Raw genomic sequence first — 22,023 nt, forward strand, 5'->3', positions numbered from 1 at the left:
GTTATGTGAAGAGGTAAACAGCACTTCTCTATTCACTTTCTCCATACCATTCATGATTTTATAGACCTCTACCATATATTCCCTTAGTTGTCTAATTTCCAAGATGAACAATCTGTCTTTTTAATCTCTCCTCACAGGACTAGCTCCAGGTTTTTTGCTGCCCCAAGCAAAAAATTTGCTGCACCCAGCTCAGGTGGGGCTGGGGCTCACAGGTGGTGCTGGAAACGGAGGAAGTGATGTCACCTTCTCCCAGTGCCTGCAGTGGCTTTACCCCCTCCCCTGCCCGGCCGCGCAGAGAAGCCTCGATATAAGGGGTGGCACAAGGCAGCACAGCAGCCAGTGTGCAGATGAGGCGGCGCAACCCCGGCTCCCCAGCAGGACTCGCCCTCTCCTCCCCAGGTAGTGGCTGGGCCCTGGCAGCTCAGCATCCCGGGGCTGGGGCTTCCCCTTCCTGCTGCGGCTGGGAGCGTGGCGCTCTTGCCCCATCTAAGTGGTGCAGCTCTGAGAGCGCAACTGCCCTGCCCCCCAAAAAAGATGGCTGGAATGCTGCCCCTGGAAATGTGCTGCCCCAAGCCCATGCTTGCTTTGCTGGTGCCTAGAGCTGGTCCTGTCTCCTCATATTGAAACTGTTCCAAAACGCTATTAATTTTGGTTGTCCTTCCTGTATTTTTTCGAACGTTAATAGATCTTTCTGGTAGTCCAGTCCAGTGTTATTCCTTCAATTGTTTTAAAGGCTTAGACTTCCTGAATCTGGAAAAATACTGTATAATAGTGATCACATGCTACCATCTTCTCCAATTTATACTCATAAGGGCTCTTGAGATTTCTGCAGATAGATTTCAAACATTTCAAGTCTGGATATGTGTTTGTATAGCTTGTGGATAGAGTATCAAAATGTGAACCACAAAGCATTAGTTTCATAATCACTTTCACATACATCTTGGATTCTTGGCATGGTGCTTAGTTACTACACTGACATCTTTTTATCCAAGTGATATAATTTCATAATCCACGCCTATACTAGCTCTGCGTCTAAAGCTACTTATTTACAGAAACTGGAATTTCAATGAAGACTGAGGAATGACTGCTTTATCAGGAATTTTTGAAGTGGCTCTCTGTGAACCATGTATCACCATAAAGAAAGCTGGAGTCAGTGCAAACACCATTCAGTTAAGACTAAGGCATTAGGTTTTGTGGTCTGTAAGGGGTGAAGCTGTCAGTTATGGATAGACAAAAGCTGCTTCACTTTTTAAATGGCCCTCCCCCACTCCCCGTGTAGACCAGGCCTCAATCTAAACAGTGTACTAGATTTCACCAAGTCCATTTAAACTTGAAGTGTAAGAAACATTTTGAGACACGATCAGGCCAAAAAAAAAACCAAAAAAAAACCCCCCATTAACTAAAACTTATTTTTTTGCATCCCATCTCAAAAACAGTTCATCTGATTCACAAACCTATCTGCTGGCCACAGACCACATGTGCAGCATTTGAAACGTCTGAGGATATGGTTTGGGGTGGGAAAGATCAGATTTATAATGGAAAGCACATCTCATCCATAACCATAGACAGGGTACAATCTGGCTCCATAACTGTCCTGTAAAACACAGTACTTACACACAGTTTCTAGCAGCCAGGTCTTTGTGAATGACCTCCCTTCTGGCTAAGTAACTCATTCCACAGGCAATCTGAATAGCCATATGAACAAGATCCTGCTGGGAAATTGCCTGCAACAGCACAGAAAAATTATTATCACCACAAAATCCCAGAGAGTTCAGTGTCTGCCAGTATTTTTTCTCAATTTTAATATTCCTTCATTTCCATATTTTATCTCCTCATTTATAAAAACTATTTGCAACCACTTGTTCTTCAGGACACAACATCACAGCTCCCTAGTATTTTTTGATACTTATTTCAAATACTTAACCCTTAATTTCTGAAAATGCCTTATTTTTAGCTCTAAATTGGCTTTGAAATGTTTCCTAGCTTTCATTTTCCTTGTCACCAGTTTTTCACATAAATCAGGGATGGACTGAGACGAAATGGTATCTGGATCCACCAAAATTTCAGCCACCCTGCTACACACTTCTCTGCATAAATACTCACAAAAGCAGCACTCATTTTCAAGGAACAGACCACAACCAAGTATATAAAAGGTGCAGCAGCCTCAAACTTATAATTCCTATCCAATGCTGAAGACTGTAAGTCTCAACACCTTTGCTCCATATCCTTTTTCAATTTTGTCAGTGTTAATTAATGGGGAGCTTTGTAGTGAAAGTGTTTAAGTTTAAAATGTAATATATAATGTGCAAACATTATGTTACTGCATGTTGTCTGCGCTTTGAGACATTTACTACTTCCTGTAGCCTGCTTTGGGACACTGACACTGATTTAGTATTGTATCATTGCCAGGGCCTTATGTATTCTGCAGAATTCACTGCAGAATCCACCGCTTCCCACAGATGTGTGCTTCAGGTGTTCAGTTCACAACTTCTGCAAAAGTTATGCAATTTCTATACAAAGTTCTGTGGTAACACTGAAAATCTGAGGCAGAATAAAATAAATTGAATCTAATATCAAATGACATAAGCAATATTGTACTGGTCATATTTAATTCAATAAGTCACAGATAATGATGAGAAAACAGAAGTATGCCAGTTAAACTGGAGTTTGCTAAATTAACTGTTTTAAAGTATTTGAATGAGTGAAGGAGGAATGGCACTCTCAACGAATGACTCAGGTTTTATGATGTTGAGTATTTCCCACTTTCTTAATTATTCATTAAAAGAAAATATGGTCAGAGCTAGTTAATAAAAGCCAGTTGTGAAAACACTGTTTGGATTAACAGGACCTTAAAGCAATAGTACATAAACTGTTATCAAACTGGAATAGTGTCTTTCTACAGACTTTCTTTGGCACACTGACAGTGAGTCCTACGTGAATATTCAGAATACAAACTCCATCAGATGGGCTAATATCTGGATGCCTGGGAAGGAGATAGTATCAGTCTGTACACATTTGCAACTTAGAGATCAAGCCACAAAGCAAAGGCAGACACAATCATAGTCCCACAGTTGCTCACAGAACAGTATCTCGCAAATTAACAGGAAGAAAGCCCTTGACTGCTTGCTACTTAGTGTATAAAGCAGGGATGACTTATTGACCTCAGTGAGCCAGATAGCCCATAAAAATAAAGTAAGTGACAAGTCAATCATCTAGAGAAAGCCAGGCAGTATTGGGAGAGAAAGATTAAGAAGAGCATGATGGAAAATTATCTTAACAAAATACACAGACATGTGTCTGCTGTGGTTTGATAAATCCTTTTTCATTCAGATTTTCCTCTTACAAGTGTTTTGTTCCATTTCATTTCTGTTTTAGACGATCAACATTTACTGACGCCAGATACCTGATGCCAGAGTTCTGGCTGCCGAGTCGGCTGCATCGAGAGAAGCCTGGAGGGAGGTTCTAGCCACCTTCTTTCCTTCTTCAAGGAGTGCGGTAAATTCCAGGCAAGAGTCTGGGGGTAGAAGATCTGTGAATCTACCCACCTCCGCCCAGGTGTTGTAATTGTAATGGCTCAGGAGAGCCTGCTGGATGGCCACCCGGAACTGTAGGGCACCTGCCGAACATACCTTGCGGCCCAGAAGGTCCATCCGCCTAGCCTCCTTTGATTTGGGGGCTGGCGCCTGTTGGCTGTGGCGTTCCCTCCCGTTGACCGATTGGACAACTAATGAGGAGGGAGGAGGATGGACATATAGGTATTCGTAACCCCGAGAGGGCACCAGGTATTTTCTCTCAAATCCGTAGGGGGAATGGAGGCTGGGGACTGCCATAAGGTGTCAGCAATGGCCTGGATGGTTTTGATGAAAGGCAAAGCCACCCTAGTGGGGGTGTCTGCCGACAGGATGCTGACAACTGGGTCCTCAACCTCCGGGACTTCCTCTACGGGAAGATTGATGTTGAGCGCCACCTTCTTAAGGAGGTCCTGATGGGCTCTGGGGTCTATCGGCGGGGGCCCTGATGATGAGGTCCCTGCCACCCTCTCGTCTGGGGAGGAAGAGGACGATACACCAGGGATGAGGGGGTCCTGGATGGTCTCTTGCTCCTGGGTCGGCTCCTGCTCCAGTGGTACCGGGGAACCTGGTGGATGGGTTATCAGCTCCTCCGTCCCAGCTGGAGGGGGATGGCTAATGGTGGTTTCTGGAGCTCGATGCTCTGAGGAAGCGGAGCGGGTCTGGAGCAATGGGGCATCCTAGGCCTGATGGTACGCCCAGGGTGTCCAAAAGGACCACTGGTGAGGGCCCGGATTCTGAGACCGGACCTCCTGGAAGACCCTGGAAGGCACCTCCGTATCTCGCTCCTGGTCGTAATAACTGTTTGCGTGAGAGGACACTGACAACTGTTTGGATGGCCATGGAGGAGCAGAGAAACCGTGGGCTGAGGTTCCGACGGACCTCGCTCCCTTCTTTAACGGGGACCGGTGCTGGTATTCGTAGCGGTACCGGGATCGAGATCGGGACCTGCGACCAGACCGGTGCCGGGAGGTTGACCGAGATCTCGAGTCTCTGCAGTGTGAACGGCTCCGAGAGGTACGGTGCCTGGATGGGCGCCGAGAACTGGAGTGGTGCCGTGGATAGTGAGGTGGAGAGCGGGAGTCCGACCGGTACCGCAAGTCTGACCAGTGCCGTGTAGGAGAATGGTGCCGGGACTGTGAGCGACGTCGAGAGCGGGAGCGTCGTCTCGACCTGGAGCATCTATGGGACCGCGATCTTGAGCGGTGCCGGTCCACAGTGCCGACGCACGGTGGTCTAGGCAGGGTTGGCTTGCCCCGAGATTGGACTACCCGCATCGGCGGTGCCGGGGGTAGAGGCAGTGCCGAGTCCGTCAAGGCGATTAAGTCTCTCTCCGCCGAATATGCCTCTGGCGTGGATGGCACGGTGAGCTCTACCGCGGCACGTGCCGGGGAGCTATGAGGTGCCGGACTCGATGGCCCTTGTGAGACCGGAATCAAAGGTGCCGATTTAGTTGGTGCCGCGGCTGGTATCGGTGCCGGGCGGTCTGAAGTGGGCGCGCTCTCTGGCTGTGGTGTAGCTAGAGCCAAGGCAGTGGAAGTCTTGGCCTTCTTCGACCTCGGGGAGAGGGAGAGACACAGAGTCGATTTCGGTGCCGGTGTCAGCCAGTGCCGAGAGTCCTTAGGCGTGCCGGTGCGATCCGGTGCTGTAGGGGTGCCTCTGTTCACCGACTGACCGGTGCTCGGTGCCGAAGGTGGCAGTGTCAAGGCCGCCTCCATGACGAGCTGTTTTAGTCTGATGTCCCGCTCCTTTTTAGTTCGCGGCTTGAAAGCTTTGCAAATAGGACACTTAGCTGTTAAGTGCGATTCCCCGAGGCACTTTAAACAGGAGTCGTGTGGGTCTCCTGTTGGCATCGGCCTGTGACAGGCCGAGCACGGTCTGAAACCCGGTGAGCCGTGCATGAGCTCCGGCGCCGGGTGTGGGGAAGGGGCTACTCCCCGAACCCTACTAAGTAGCACTAAACTAACTACTATTAATGTAAGAACTTACAACTAAATCTATCTATGTGTATATATACACAAGAACAATAACTATGTACACAATAACGAGAAACTGCGAGTAGCTAGGGAAGGTGGAGGTCAGCTAAGCCGCATTCCACTGTTCCAACGACCGACAAGGGTGGTAAGAAGGAACTGAAGGGTGGCCGGGTCGGCTGGGGTATATATCCGGCGCCATAGCGGCGCCACTCCAGAGGGCGCCCAGCCGACCCGCCGAGTGTTGCTCAGGTAAAAAAGTCTTCTGACGAACGTGCATGCAGCGCGCGCACACCTAACCGATATGCATATGAGCAATCACTCGAAGAAGAATGCCTATTCTCACTTTCTGGTGATACTGTAAATAAGAAGAGGGTAACATTATCTCCCGTAAACGTAAATAAACTTGCTTGTCTTAGCGATTGGCTGAACAAGAAGTAGGACTGAGCGGACACGTAAGCTCTGAAGTTTTACATTGTTTTGTTTGAGTGCAGTTAAATAACAACAAAAATCTACACTTGTAAGTTGTACTTTCACAACAAAGATTGCACTACAGTTCTTGTATGAGGTGAACTGAAAAATACTATTTCTTTTGTTTATCTTTTACACTGCAAATATTTATAACAAAAATATACACTTTGATTTCAATTACAACACAGAATACAATATACAGTAACTCCTCACTTAATGTTGTAGTTATGTTCCTGAAAAATGTGACTTTAAGAGAAACGATGTTAAGAAAATCCAATTTCCCCATAAGAATTAAGGTAAATGATGGGGTCAGGTTCCAGGGAATTTTTTTTCACCAGACAAAAGACATATATATATATATACACACACACACATACACACACACACACACACACATAAGTTTTAAACAAACAATTTAATACTGGTACACAGTGATGATTGTGAAGCTTGGTTAAGGTGGAGGAGTCAGAGGGTGGGATATTTCCCTTACTGCTAAATGATGAACTAGTAATTGGCTGAGCCCTCAAGGGTTAACTCTCTCACTCTGGAAGGCAGAAGGAATGGAGGGAGATATGCGCATTTCCCTTAAGTACACTACCTTGTTAATTAGATCAGATTGCTGAGACCACAGCTGCTGCAAGCTCCCTCCACCCTGAGCCTTGCTCTACAGAAGATGGGGTAAGCGGGGTGCAGAAGCAGGGAGGAGGGGGACACCCTGACATTAGCCCCCCCTCTTCCTTCCCTTCCCCCTCGGCACAGGGAGCAGCTCCAAGGCAGAGGGCAGGAGCAACACATGGCAGTGGGGGAAGGGACACAGCTGAACTGCAGGCAGCAGCTGCACAGGGAACTTAGGGGAGCAGAGAGCTGATGGGGGAGTTGATGGGGGCTGCCAGTCCACCCTGGTTCCAAGCCCCCACCAGCTAGCTGCAAGGGGCTGCTCTTCCTGCAAGCAGTAGACAAAGCAGGTGGCTGCCAAAGAAGTTAGAAGGGAGCATTACACACTTTAAACGATCATGTTCCCTAATTGATCAGCAACAAAACAACGTTAACCGGGACGACTTTAAGTGAGGAGTTACTGTATATGAAAATGTAGAAAAACATCCAAAATATTTAATAAATTTAAATTGGTATTCTATTGTTTCACAGTGTGATTAAAACTGTGATTCATCACAATTAATTTTTAAGTTAACTGCGTGTGTTAAGTGTGATTAATCGACAGCCTTAACATTTACTATAAATCTCATTAGCACAAATACTATTAAAATGTTCCATCTTGGACGAAAGTAAGTTCTTGTGTAGAAAAGGTCCCCAACCTCAAATTAACTTGTATACTTCTCATTTGCGTTTCTCTTAATACAATCAGTCCCCACTGCTCATCTCAAAAAAAAACATGACACTTGCTAATAAATCATTATAATCAATGTAGTAACATTAAGCAAGTATTTTGGTAAATGGTACAGGTTCCACACACTCTCCTCTCCCCCTTCCCCCCAACTATATGATATAGGTCAAAGGAAATAGAGATAAAAAGATTAAGTCACTTCCAATTTGCTGAAGTTTCCTTAAGATTTTCTTTTAAAAACATTAACAAAGAACTTCAAAAATTAAGACTATTAATGGAAGTGTTATGATTAGCTTATAACAAGTGCATTAAATATCAATAAAACATTAAGCATGCACAGTTAAGTAACCAAAATTAAAGAAATGTCAAAAGTTAAAGTTGTGTGCAACTAACCCCCCGCCTTTGTGTGCACACATTATAATTTAATTCTACGGTCTGTTTTGTTTTCTCAAACCATTTTTTTTTTAAAGTTAAGAATGATATAACTCTGTAGCATCTTGCACTGCGCAGTTCTGTGTATGTTAGACACATAGCCTATTACAGATATTAATGTATAACAGGGGTCGGTAACCTTTCAGCAGTGGCATACCGAGTCTTCATTTATTCACTCTGATTAAAGGTTTCGCATGCCAGTAATACATTTTAACCTTTTTAGAAGGTCTCTTTCTTTAAGTCTATAATATATAACTAAACTATTGTATGTAAAGTAAATAAGGTTTTTAAAATGTTTAAGAAGCTTCATTTAAAATTAAATTAAAATGCAGAGCCCCCCCAGAGCAATGGCCAGGACCCAGGCAGTGTAAGTGCCACTGAAAATCAACTTGCGTGCCACCTTTGTCACGGGTGCCATAGGGTGCCTACCACTGATGTACAATATATGCATGAAAAGAAGTGTGATACTGAATTATGTCAGAAATAGTACACAGTTGTGTAATCAAAGATTACAGCAGTGCTCACACACTAGGAAGTGGAGTTCAGGTTGCAGTATATTCTTAACTTTGGCATTTCTGGGTGGAGTGAGAAACTGCAACGTTAACATTTTCTTAACAAAGTTTCCAAGAAGTTTTTCTGAGAAAAAGGAGGAAATACCCCATACTCAAGCTATTTGGCTAGACAACCACAATGCATACAGCATGTAAGGAGTGCACTCAGGGAGGTAAATGTTGCCTATGGAGTCATCTAACAGAGCACAGTGAATGAGGCAAGGCTCCTGCAAAGAACTGCTGCTTTCAAGACACACCTTAGGAGATGGGGTCACACTGACAGATTGAGTTACAACACAGTGCTGCCTCACTTCCAAGATGCACATGACCTGCGGATACCATGTAGCCAAGATGATGCATAAGGTAATGGAAGGAAGCTGTTTGGTCTTCAGAATTTTTGAAAACCAGGCAGATAGTTAACTACCGATTTAGGAACCTAATTTTAGACTCCTATATTTGAAATTCTTGTTCTCGATCTACACATTTTAACAGTACTTCACTAACACCACAGGTCCTTAGGCAAGTAAACTATCATAACATTTTAAAAGAACCTGTGAGGTTCAGCAGTAAAATATTAATCTGAAAACAGACAGAATGCGAAGTGAAACAAATGCTTAATGTAACACTCCCAATTTACAGTAAAAATAGGGAGTTGCTGTAATTAAGACATTGGAGTCAACAAATGTCTGTGATAAATTCACAGAAAAATTACTTTTTCTTGTGAACCACAAAATATACATTTCCCGTGTCTGCTTTTAAGTTTCAACTACGTAATAGGCTTTCCAATTCATTCAGCTCTTGAAAAGTCATCCTTATACTGTCTCCACAGCTGGATCTTACAGTCTGAACAAAGTTTGACCAACTAAAACACTGAGTTTTTAAATTAGCCGTTTCTTACCTGAGGATTGTTGGCCTCTACTAACTTGCACTGGCGCAGGAACAGCTTAAGGTTCCCCCAGTTCATGAAAGGCAGCAGCACCATGGGTTTCTCCCCATCTTCTATACTGACATGGGTGATAGGGAGCAAGTTCCTGAAAGATAGATCAGATGCACTTAAATTTTAGAAAGGTGATATCTGATCAAAATTAGCAAGTCACCTAAACAAAAGATCTCACTATAAATGATAAATAGAAGTACAGTAGAAAAGGCAATAGATTATTTAACAAAATAAAGTAACAAGGTCTCCAAATAACTTGAAGCTACGTGTTTAGGAACGTGTCCAAACATCTGAGTAATTTTCCATCAAGAAAAACTTTTGCGTGCTCCAAAACTGATTAAAGATAAAATCCCACTGAAGATTATTCTTTCCACAAACTATGAGTGTATTTTCAGTTTGGAAATGTATCCATCTCTTTAAAATGCACCTATACATGTTACAGATTCCATTATATTACAGTAAGCATGGTTTATAGAACTGAGCAAAAATTTGGCATTTCCATTTTGCTGGAAAATGATAGTTTGACATTTGTCCAACACAAGGAAGGAAAGTCAACATTTGAATATTTTCATGGAACAAAAGTCTGAAAAACACTGAGTTGGAAGTGCCAAATCAAAATGTTTCATTTAGTAAGCTTAATTTTAAACTCATCTGCCTGTGGTGCTGCAGGGATTTATGGGTGCTGAAGCTACTGTGTTATTACGGGCTGGCTGAATCTCTTAAGATGCACCACACAAAATGTTTAATGTTGAATGGATTTAAAGAAAGCGTTTTGGTTCTGTTCAACAATTTTAATCTTGGTCAAAGCTACCCACATATTATTTTGTTTCAGTTTTCCTTAATTTACTATGGAAAAGTCATTTACAAAATTCTCAACCAGTGCTAGTAATTTCTTTATGTAGTACTTTTGATGCAAATTCCAAAGCCCTCTTTTTAAAATCTGTTTCAGCATCCCACATCTTCACTACCATCAGTACTTGTATTTCAGTTATGCCTATGGACTCTAACACTCCCGAAAGAGTTTACAATCTAAACAGAAATCTGATTGGGGGAAGAGGAGAGAAGAAAGCAAATATACTTTTACACTGATACATTTGAGCATTTTCATGGGAAGCATTACTATTTTATTTCCTTTAATCCAATCTCTCTTTTTAGCCATAATCTAGAACTTGAAATTAAGCATGACTCTGCAAAGAAAAGTGACTTAAAAAGGCAGTGTGGATCTTGTTTGTGTTTCAATGATTTCCATATCAAACTCCTTCAGATTACAAGACTGCTCAATTGCCAATATGTGAGACTTGAATGTCAAGCTGGATTTGAATGTGAAGCTGGGTTCCTTCCTGCACACTTGCCATTACCAGTTAAAGATTCTGAAGAGCAAACAAAGCCCTCAGTGACATCTCAAATCCCAGTGAATGGAGATTGTCTTGGATGAGGTACATAACTCTCTTAAATACAGACTCCACCAAATCATGACAATAATTCATGTACACTACACCCATGCTATTAAGCATTCTTACATCCTAGATGCTTCCTAATTAGCAACACATAGTACTGCTTGGAGGCTTATCTTTTTTTTGCATCCATTCCACTCCTTGTTGATCACTGTCATAACACTATTGGCAGAATTTCTCTTGATACGCAAGAATACTTAATAGCATGACGTAAGGTGGTGACAGAATATACCTGAGTCCACACCCTATATATGCTACTGTAATAAACTTAGTATTAGGCATGCCTTCTGAGATATTTAAAAAATGAATTTTCTGATCAATAATATCATGGGAATATGCATGTAGCAGCATTATATGCGAAGTTATAAACATAAATTGAGATTATGACTAGGGCCACATCTACACTACCAGCTAAATTGGTACTGCTGTGATCAATGCAGAGGTGTTGATTTAATGGGTCTGGTGAAGACATGCTAAATCAATGGGAGAGCATCTCCCACTCACACAGCTCAGTGTAGACACCCTGGTAAGTGGATGTAGCTACGTAGACTTCAGTTACGTTATTCACGTAACTTAGATCTATTTACTGTGGTAGTGTAGACCAGCCCTAAGGTTTGGTCTACTCTACAGAGTTTGGTCAACGCAAGGCAACTTATGTTGATTTATGAAGTGTCTACACTTAATTTCACTCTCACCAATGGAACTGCCCTAATACATTGACTTAACTCCACCTCCATGAGCAGTGTAGTCAAGGTCGATTTAGTTTGGCATTGTTTACATCGACTGTTACTGGCTTTCAGGAGCTGTCCCACAAGTGCACACACTGACAGTACAACTGATACAAGCGCTCCTGGTGAGGATGTGCACCATCAATACCAGGAGCAAAGTGTAAACAATGCACAAGAAATGTAATTACTGTGGCAGTGGTATGCTGACATACATCAAATTGACTTAAATTTTGCAGTGTAGACATGGCCAGTAAGTTTTCCGGAGATGTCTGGGAAATGGCCAAACCAGTTTCTCGGAGACAAAGGGCAAGCTGATGCCTCAGACAGATGTAAACAAGGCTGATGGGCCAACTACTCACTAAGTGGTCATTCTTTGGCAGGAAAGGGACCAAAAAAATCATCTACATCTTAGTAAAGAAACAGCATGGAAAGTCCCCTTTCAGACTGCCTGTTCTCCTTGCTCCCAGCTGGAAATACTTCCCAAAGGAAGGACAGGACTAGAAAGAAGATGCAGACACCCCCAGGCACCTCCGCCTTCCCCCATCATTCATTGATACACTGTATGAATATGGACAAATGAAGCAGCCATTAAACAGAAATGATCCTTGTCTAAGAAGTTTGTCCAGTGAGACTGTTGAGAACATGTGGTAAAAAACTTTGCTTTCAATTTAACACAGTCTGTTAAGTTAGGCACTAGTTCCATTTTATCTTTATTTTTCTTGTAACCAACCAATTCTGATGTTTTAGGGCTCACTACCTGTATTCATTTAAAATCGCTCTCTGAAGTTAATAAACTTGTTTTATCTAACTCAGGTGTGTTTGAACTCAAGTGTTCGGGAAACTCTCTTTCAGATAAGATTTGTGCATATAATTTCTATTAATAAAATGACAGTCTTTAAATAAGCTTGTACTGTCCAGGATAGGGCTGGCCAGTACAGGACATACATTTCTGGAGGGAAATTAGGACGAGGGGTGTGTTGGGATCACCCCACAATATAATCAAGGCTAGCAAGAGCCAAACAATGGCTAGTTAGCTGCAGCACACACAGACACAGCTGGGACTGACCTGCATGCTGGAGGTTCTTGGTGAGCAATTCAGACTAGAGGCTGGAGTAGCAAAGCAGTGTAAAGGGCACCCCAGGTTAGAGAGCAGAGGTGATACAGATAGTCCGGAGTCTACCCTGGGTATGTCACAGTGGTGTACAGGAATTATTGGCAGGGTTTTGTGTTGACTGTGTTACTGGCTATGGTTGGAAAATAACTGGGCTGTGGATGGGATGCAAGTCTGACAGCACATATGCTGCCTTCTTCAGCAAGACAGATTTATATGGTCTCTGGAGCAAGTGCTTGCAGCACCTCATGGGACTGTGAGGTGATAAAAGGTGCATGCTAAATGCGCTTTACTTTAGTGTTCATTCTTAAAGGGTCTTCTCAGATTTTTATAACTTTGCCAAACTTTTGGCTGAAGTATTGTACATTTAAGTTCGGAAGTGATTTATTTCTGAAATTTTTAGCACTGAAAAGACACTTAAATATTATTTTCAATACACATAAACATAAATTTAATTTAAAGCCTCTTATGGTAAGAATGAAAGTAGCAGTACTCACCTGTGATGAAGGCCTCGCAGTTTACAGCTTTCTGTCAGCATCATTGTCACTTGCACTTCTGAGGCTTGATCTGAAAAAAAAGAAAAAAAAAAAGACATGACAAGAAGGAACTGTGACCGTTATTCATTCTGGAAACAAACTAAAGTGTCATTTTTTTACAAAACTGGTTAAATAGGCACATGCGCAAGTGACTAAAACTGATTTTCAACAGGCCAGTTTAAATAAATCAAGTGAACTGACTCAAGATCCTTCTAAAGTGAATGCAAAAGTAGTTATCTACATTAAATATTCTTTATTTTCAACTTGTAACCAACTGTGGATATACTAGATATTTTTTCACGCTTCAGCTGCACATTAAAGAATACCCAATTTGATTTATTACTAGATTTACTAATTTTAATTCAATATAAAGTAAGGTAGGTGAGTTCTGATGGCCATTTTTGTAACACTTCTCCCTTCTTTCACCACCACCCACAAAAAATAACCCACGCACTTACAGCGAGCGATCTACAACAATCACATATTACAGTGAAGAAAAAACTGACCATTTCAAAATGAAGGCTTATTTTTTAAAAAGTTTATACATTTCCTCTCCTAATTTTTTTAAATGTCTTTTCAAAAACAAAACAAGGATTACACAAACATATTCAGGAAAATCCGTTATTGAAACTTTCTTACAACTGCTCCAGAATCCTTCCTACCTTCACATAGGCATAGCCAACCTATGGAATTCACTTCGACAAAATACTGAGTCCAACCTTGGTAGGATTCAAAATGTCATCTTGTTCACATAGATGCCTAATATTCAGTTACATTAGATACGATACAAATGTGAAATGCATACACCCTTGTACCTATGAGGTAAGGCAACTGATTGGTGTGAGCGAAGAGTTTTCTATAAGGGCATATTACTTTATTAATGTCTGTTATGAGGGGGCCACACCTCAATCTGTAACATCTGGTATTGATTGCCATTTGACCAGGATAGTGAACCACATGGTTTAATCTGATATGGCAATTTCATGTTAGTAGCAATCCTATGTTTGATTACTAGAAACCCTCACCTGTAGCGTTTCCTGCGTGGAAGAGTTAGTTTCCCCCAGTGAGGCAAGAAGGGGTGTTTCTGAGCAGGGAGACAGGTGTTTGAAGCTGTTCTGAGCTGGGATGGAGCAGTGAGAATTGGTTTGGTTAAGCGAAAGAGGGAATAGTGTCAACTGGTGAATGTGTATATGTAAAGAGGTGCTGAGGAGAGGAGAGAGGGAAGGGAAGGTGCTTGGGACAAGTATCACAAGGATACATGTTGCTGTGTTGGTCCCAGGATATTAGAGAGAGAGTGGGTGAGGTAATATCTTTTCTTGGATCAACTTCTATTGGTGAAAGACAAGCTCTTGAGCTACACAGAGCTCTTCTTCAGGAATATATATCATTTTCTCCCTACCTGGCACCATTTACGGCAGGACAGTCACTGTACAAAATCCCCTAGTGGATTGTTAGCCTCTATTTGTGGTTATGCTGCTGGAAGCAAAGACCTGAAGCAGCTTACTGTGCTCAATATGATATCTGTTAATCATCAGCTATTACTCCCCACATCAATGCTGGTACACAGGCCACACTGAAGATCCCACTGGACTGTTTGAACAGGAGTCTTAATTTGGAGCATTGGTAGCAGAGAGGAAATGGAGACGAGTAAGGTACTCCGATCACATTTCCTACTGCCATTCCTACAGGGCAGAATTAAGGTTATCTTGTGGGAGAAGCTGCACCTTAACTGCATTTCGCAGAGTATAGAAATCTATGTAGTATTTCTTGCAACAAGAGACTTTTGGGGGGATATATGCTGCTGAGGCCTTAACTGAGCATTTCCTGGTTTTTTAAGGCTTGACATCTCATGTTATGAAAAGATATGGTGAACTTTCTGGTAAGCGATTTAAATATGCAGTGAAGGAGACAAAAATTCCTATGTAGTCTTGTGCACCAAATGAGAGAAACCTCAACATTTTATTAAGATGGAGATCTTGTCTACACTACAGAGTTTTGTTGACAAAAGTTAGCTTTTGTCAACAAAACAGTGGGGGTGTATACCCTGAAATGCTCCTTCTGCTGAAGCAACTCCTCTGTTATGCCAGCAAAATAAAACCACGTCAACGAGCAACAGAGCTTTTTGGGACGTAGAGCGATGCAGTGTCAGTGGAGACACTGAGCTTATTTATGCCGCCCTAACTGGCCTCCAGGAGGTGTCCCATGGTGTCCATCATGACCGTTCTGGTCAGCAGTTTGAACTCCACTGCCCTACAGTTACACAGACATGCACCCATGGAATTTAGGCCCAGGAATTTCTGAAATTCCTCTTCCTCTTTGCTTGGCAGGGACTGTTCACACAGCATGTACCCAGCTGACGATGCTGGCTTTCCTCAACAGACATGGTCCTGCTTGGAGTACATCAGACCTGTTGGATCTGTGAGGAGAGGAGGCTATATAGTTGCAGCTTCACTCAAGCCGTGGGAATTTTGATATCTATGTGCTGATTTCTCATGGCATGCAGGACAAGGGACACAAAAGGGACATGCAGCAGTGCCATGCTGAGATCAAGGAGCTCAGGCAGGCACACCAGAAGGCAAGGGATGCCAACCATCTCTCTGGTGCGGCAACAAAGATATGCCACTCCTATGAGAAGCTGCAAGCCATACTCAGTGGCGACCCCACTGCCACCACCGTGAGCCTCGTGGATACTTCAGGGGACTGGAGGCAACAGCCAGTAGTCAACCCCGAAGACCAAGTGGTGGATGAGGAAATAGTTAGAGGGGGGACATGGGACAGGCGATAGGGTCATCTGGTGATGTGGCAAGCCAGGACCTAATTTTGACTCTGGAGGGGTCTGCCAATCCCAGCATGCTGGCTCTGGTGTGCCTGAAGCAGGAGGGGCAAGCTCTGGTAAGCACACTTTTTGCTTTGATATGCACAGTGATAGGAGACTGAGGTCTCATTTAGTTTGTTATATGACAGAGGAGGGATAAAGGATAGAAATTAACAAGAGAGGCTACACAGCTATGCAGTGAGGGACCAGTGGAAAAGTTGGTTCCAGGAATGCTCTATAATGATTGCTAGGAAACTTTCCTGTAGGTACTCTGCAATCCTCTGCCGAAGGTTCCTTGGCAGAGCTGCCTTGTTTATCCCCCATGCTGTAGGAAACTCTGCCATGCTAACCGGCAAATTATTTCTGCAGGAACCAAAGCAGCACACAGGTGAACATACGGACCCTGTCTGAAGCGGCACACATGCAGGAGCTGCACCCTTGCATCCTAGGTTACCCTCAGGAGTGAGATATCAGGTTCAATTACCGCAGCATACGGAAAAGAGTGCAATAATTTAGAATACTTTCCCTAAGCGCATGTAGTGACCCTCTTCGCAAACCTCCAGACCTTTTGTCCCTTTTTGCCTATTCCCTCTTCCCCCAACGAACTCACCATATTTGGGGCTCTCGCCAAGCTGTGTGCTAGCCAAGGAACAATGAGAGAGAAGTGTGCGTGACTTTTGTGCTTCACAGCTGTGTGTGCATTCACAATACTGTTTCCGTTCATTGTTTCTTTGGTTTCTGCAGATGCGTCCTTGGAGGACCAACTCCTACACAGCAGTGGAGCACCTCCATCAGATAAGGAGGTAAACCAGCAGGAGTAAGGACAATATGTTTCACAAAGTGCTGCAGTCAACAGATACAGCAGATAGCAAAACAGGAGCATGGAGGGAGACAGTTAATGACAAATTCAGACTGGATAGCTTGGAAAGGAGACTGGAGCAGGAGAGGATGATAAAGCTACTGGGAGGGCCAGACAGAGACGCTCAAGTCCCTTATAGTGCTGCAGTGTGAGCACATCTGTACATGACTTCCCCTGCAGCCAACACAGAACACTATTCTATGCCCTCCCCAAACTCCCTCAACACATTCCTCGCACGTACCCCTTGCACTCCCTCCCTAGAGACAGGTTTCATGATGAAAGCTGGAGTTACAGCTGTGAAAGCCTTAACTGAGAGACTGTTCTTCACTGGTATGTCCTGTTTGCAAACAAACACAAAAAAAGCACTCTATCCTTTTAATTAAAAGTATAGTTTTTGAAACAAAGTGAGTCTGTCTGTCATGCACACAGTATTTGCTGCTAAAATTCAAACAGTGGCTATCGGCAGGAACATTAGCTCACTACAATTAAAGCTCAGGAAGAAAGCATTACGAGGGGCATTTAAGGCAGCAAGTAAACATGGCCAAATGCATTACAAAGACACATTACTGGGACTCTGTGTTCCCTGTAAGCTGCATGCTTGGGCAGCTGTGCAGGAGAGATGTAAGTGGCACCCAGCTGGTAGCAGAGCATGTACAGCCAGTAGGATGTGTTCAGGTGCTGTTTCCACCATGTTGCTCCATCCTGCAGCTGCTCCCAGGACCCTCCTGCTGGCTGTGCAGAGTGTGAGAGAGGGTGCTGATGGGGTACAGGGGCGGGGGACACCCTATCTCCGCAGAGCAGGGCAGAGGGGACAGCCTGGCTCAGGAGGACTTGGAGCTGCTGTGGTCTGAACAAGTGCCTTTCTTAAAGAGACAGTGCACTTTTTCTGAGATTTCCCCAGCAGCTAGCTCAGTCACTCTCTCCCCCCACCCAGCACAAAACACACTGACTCTCTCTCTCTCTCCCCCACCCCATGTACCCCATCCTCACAGAGCAGGGGGTGGAGGGAAGAGAGACAACAGGACTCAGGACAGCGCAGGAGAGCTTTCAGTAGGCATTTTAGAGAGACAGTGTACAGCTTTCCCCACTAGCCAGCACACAAACAGTCTCTGTATCTCTCTCTCACACAGTATCTTTCACAATCACCTCCCAACATATACTTGTTGCTTCCTTCTTGTTACTTCCTGCAATGCACACATATTCTCTGTAATTTTATTCTTTCAAAGTGTTATTTTAGTGTTTTGACTGGTCTATGCATTTCATAATTTTTATTTCTCTTACACTTAAAATTTAATTCTTTGAGTAGTGAGTCTAAAATGCCTAACCTGGCTGGAGTAATAAACCCTATAGAAACTTTTTAAAAATATATATTATATATAGGTTTTTGTTTCTACTGGTGGCGCACATAGGCACATACCTATGTATTCTGAACATGGATGGAAAAAATTATAGGGAACATTGTTCTGGTTCATTGTCAAAATGCTCCTTCAAAGCCTCCCTGATTTGAACAGCCCCCTGCTGAGCCCCTCTAATTGCCCTGGTATCTGGATGCTCAAAATCAGCAACCAGATGATCCACATTAGCACTCCACCCCCTAGGGAAGCTTTTCCCCCTTCACTCCACAAATATTATGCAGAGCAAAGCAGGCTGCTAAAACCATCCAAATATTAGCCTCACTGAGGTCTAATCTGCCAAAAAGGCAGCACCAGTGACTTTTTAATCTGTCAAAGACACATTCAATGGTCATTCAGCACCAGCTGAGGCTGTTGTTGAAGCACCTCTTTCTGCTGTCTAGGTTCCCAGTGTAAGGTTTTGTGAGCCAGGGGAGCAAGGGGTAGGTGAGGTCTCCCAGGATCACTATTGCATTTCCACATCCCCCATTAGAAGCTCTGGTCTTGAAAGAGTCTCAGCATGCAGCTTTCTATACAGTTCAGTGTTCCTCAAGATTCATGCATCATGACTCTTCCCTGACCAATCCACATTGATGTTACTGAAACACCCCACTGATCCACCAGTGCCTGCAAAACCATGGAGAAGTAGCTCTTATGATTGATGGCATCACAAGATGGTCTGGGGGTAAAACTGGGATATGCGTGCCATCTATTGCCCCGCTACAGTTAGGGAATCCCATTGCTGCAAAGCTATCAAGTATTTCCTGCACATTACTCAAAGTCACAGTCTTTCATAGCACGAGGCGACTAATGGCCCTACACACTTGCACCACCACAACCCCTACGGTGGACTTTCCAACTCCAAACTGATTTGCAACTGATCGGTAGCAGGCTGGAGTTGCCAGCTTCCACACAGTGATCGTCACTCACTTTTCCACTGTGAGGGCAGCCCTCATTCTCGTGTCCTTGCACTGCATTGCTGGGGCAAGTGGCGCACACCGGTCCAGGAAGGTGGCTTTATGTATCCAAAACTTCTGCAGCCACCACTCGTCATCTCATACCTGCATCACAATCTGATCCCACCCCTCAGTGCTCATTTCCTGAGCCCAATATTGACAGTCCACTGTGTGTAGCTACTTTGTGAATGCCAGCAGCAATTTTGAAATATTTATTTCCATTGCCCACAGCAGGGCAGGCACCACAGCTTCACTTTGTTCCACAGCTCATGAAACACTGCAGGATCAGCTGCATTGTGTTCATAACACTGATCACCAGACTGGTCAGCAGTTCAGGACCCATGCTTTCAGGCAGAGATGGTGGGCATATAGTTGACAGGGGCTGTTCAAAAAGAGAACAAAACAAGGTCAGAAGCCCATGGAATGATGGGACAGAAAGAACTGCATCATGGGACAGTGAGCATGCCCCCATGATGCACTGCAATCTGTTCCCAGATCTCCCAGTGGCAGAAGGTGGTGAGTTGCACAGTGGGATAGCTACCCACTATGGAATGCTCTCTTTTTTGATGTAAGGGCACAGACTGTGGACACTCTACTGACACAAGGAGTTGTATGGACGTGCACAACTGATGTAATTAAAGCAGCTTAAGTCGACTAAACTCTGTAGCACAGACATGGCCGGAGTTACACAAGTAATAGAGCCCTCACTTACCAGACTGAGATTGTTAAAATTTGTTCTTATGAATAGCTGAACCTTTCTTTTTGCTCAAACTTTCCAGAAAAAATGCACCCTCCAGGAGAAACTAGGCTTGGAAAATTCCAGGCCAAAACTTAAGTTACAAGAAGTTATAAGCCACTGGAAATGAGATCTCAGAATAATGCATAGGCAACTTTAATTACCAGTTTCACTCCCGCTACAGATGAGCCCAGAACTACTACATTGTGAGAAAAGAGGTTATTTAATTTATGTTTTATTTTAAAGCCTGTACGCTTGGCTTGTATACCTCTCAGAAAGAGGAACCGACCCTGCACTCATGTAACTACTTTTTAGTATTTTAAAATTAGAAGTTATGTTGCAATAATCTAGTGTTCCAGGGTCAGAAGGTAGTTTAAATTGGCTGTAAAGTCTATAGAACAAGTTAAGCTTGTTTAGAAAAAACTCCTACAGTGACAATGAATTCATCCATCTCTTCATAGTAATACTGTTGCAGACAGTATATTGCTTTGTCAATGCCCTTCCTCTCTCCGTCATGAAATCCAACAATGGCTCACCGAAAAACTACAGTATGTTCCATTGTTTCCTTTCAGCTCAGAAAGAACACTATATTTTTGGGGCCGGGCTCCCAAAGGATGATTGACTCCCATTCAAGTATATACGGAAATTCAAATCTTATCTTGTGAAACAGTTCTAGCATCCGTATTGTGTATTCTTATCAATATTATTTCCTTGTTTTCTATAAGTCAACCTGTTTCTGCAGGAAAACAAAATTATATAAATGCAATGCATTCAGGAAAAAACAATAGGAGCACAAAGCCAAATCCTGCTCTGAGTTACACCAATGATGATGTAGAGGAACCACATGAGAGTCAATGTAATTATTCTGGATTTACACCAGTTGTAGTTCTAAAGAATCTGGCCCACTACTTCCAAAGTTTCTTTGGAAGAATGACTCATGCTGAAAAGGATAAATGAATAGAAATAATGCAATTGCCCTGTTGCAGTTGTTTTAATTCATTTTAATAACTATTTTTTCATTAGTTATACTGGCCAAGACATTAAAAAATGGTGATATAATTGGGGTTGTAAGTCCATATTTAGGAACCAAAATAAATAGCCTAATTTTCAAGAATTCCAAGCACACAGAAGTTCCCACAGCCATCCATCTTTGAATGTCCTGACATTCATGTAACAAGGAATGATTTTGATAGTGTCTATTTGTGCCCCTGGAAGATCTAGAATTATATATAGTGAAGTTCTACAATTGTCTTGCATCAATTGTGCTGTACTTTGGAAAGAACTCACAACAGCACACACAGAACTCTTCAGCACCTACTTCCTTTGGCAGAGGGTATTATGTCCTTATAACATTTGGCAATATACAGCCCAGCACCTGTAGTGCTAGCATTGTGGGAATCTTTGCACTGAGGCTAAACTATGGTAACTCCTTACAGTGGTCTTAACGTCCTCTACTTGGGCCATAGGGCAATTCTGTGATTGAAACCATATGACAAATCTCTTGTATCAAAACCTCTGTTTATGGGCAGTGCTATTAAGAGGCCACGTTCCCCAAGACTATGACACTGAATTCATGTGTCAAGATGCAACTTTGAGTTTAAGGGCTTGTCTACACTGGCACTTTACAGCGCTACAACTTTCTCGCTCAGGAGTGTGAAAAAACACCCCCCAAGCGCTGCAAGTTTCAGCGCTGTAACATGCCAGTATAGATAGTTCACGAGCGCTGGTAGTTGCACCCCTCGTGGAGACGGGTTTTTTAGAGTGCTGCGTGGCCCTTAACATTGCCACGAAAGACCTAAGCCAAACACTCCAGGGTTCCCACAAAGTAACAGAGCCACAAGTCTTGACATCTTGAAGACTTTAAAGAGCTACCCTAATCACCTTTTGAGATGTTAATTTGTAAAAGCTGCTGGCCTCTAAATGCTGATAGATATGTGCCAACATCCAACACTTCACACCATTACAAACTCTAAAGCATTGAGTTGCAGTATGTGGCATGATCACTACTTCTAGGATCAAAGCACCCAACATTCCATTTCATGAGACTGCTTTGTGTCAATATTCCACAATAGCTCAATATCCCAAGAATGGAGTAATAGCAGAGATCAAGACCAAGATTTTCAAGCAACCTATAATTCTGGATGTCCAACTTGAGACACCGT

At 43.2% G+C, this 22,023-nt stretch overlaps 1 protein-coding gene across 1 annotated transcript in view; it reads right to left on the reverse strand.

Moving 5' to 3' along the window:
- The window catches only part of RYK (receptor like tyrosine kinase), a 146,530-nt gene that overhangs the window by 16,314 nt on the left and 108,193 nt on the right, over window positions 1-22,023 (reverse strand). Inside the window, exons 10-12 of the mRNA XM_050965488.1 lie at window positions 13,066-13,135; window positions 9,237-9,369; window positions 1,615-1,724 (exon numbers count right to left, since the gene is read on the reverse strand). Of these exons, the coding sequence (XP_050821445.1) occupies window positions 1,615-1,724; window positions 9,237-9,369; window positions 13,066-13,135 (313 nt within the window). The remainder of the gene's footprint in view (window positions 1-1,614; window positions 1,725-9,236; window positions 9,370-13,065; window positions 13,136-22,023) is intronic.

This window comes from Gopherus flavomarginatus, chromosome 8, assembly GCF_025201925.1.
Source record: "Gopherus flavomarginatus isolate rGopFla2 chromosome 8, rGopFla2.mat.asm, whole genome shotgun sequence".
In the NCBI taxonomy this organism is placed as follows: Eukaryota; Metazoa; Chordata; order Testudines; family Testudinidae; genus Gopherus; species Gopherus flavomarginatus.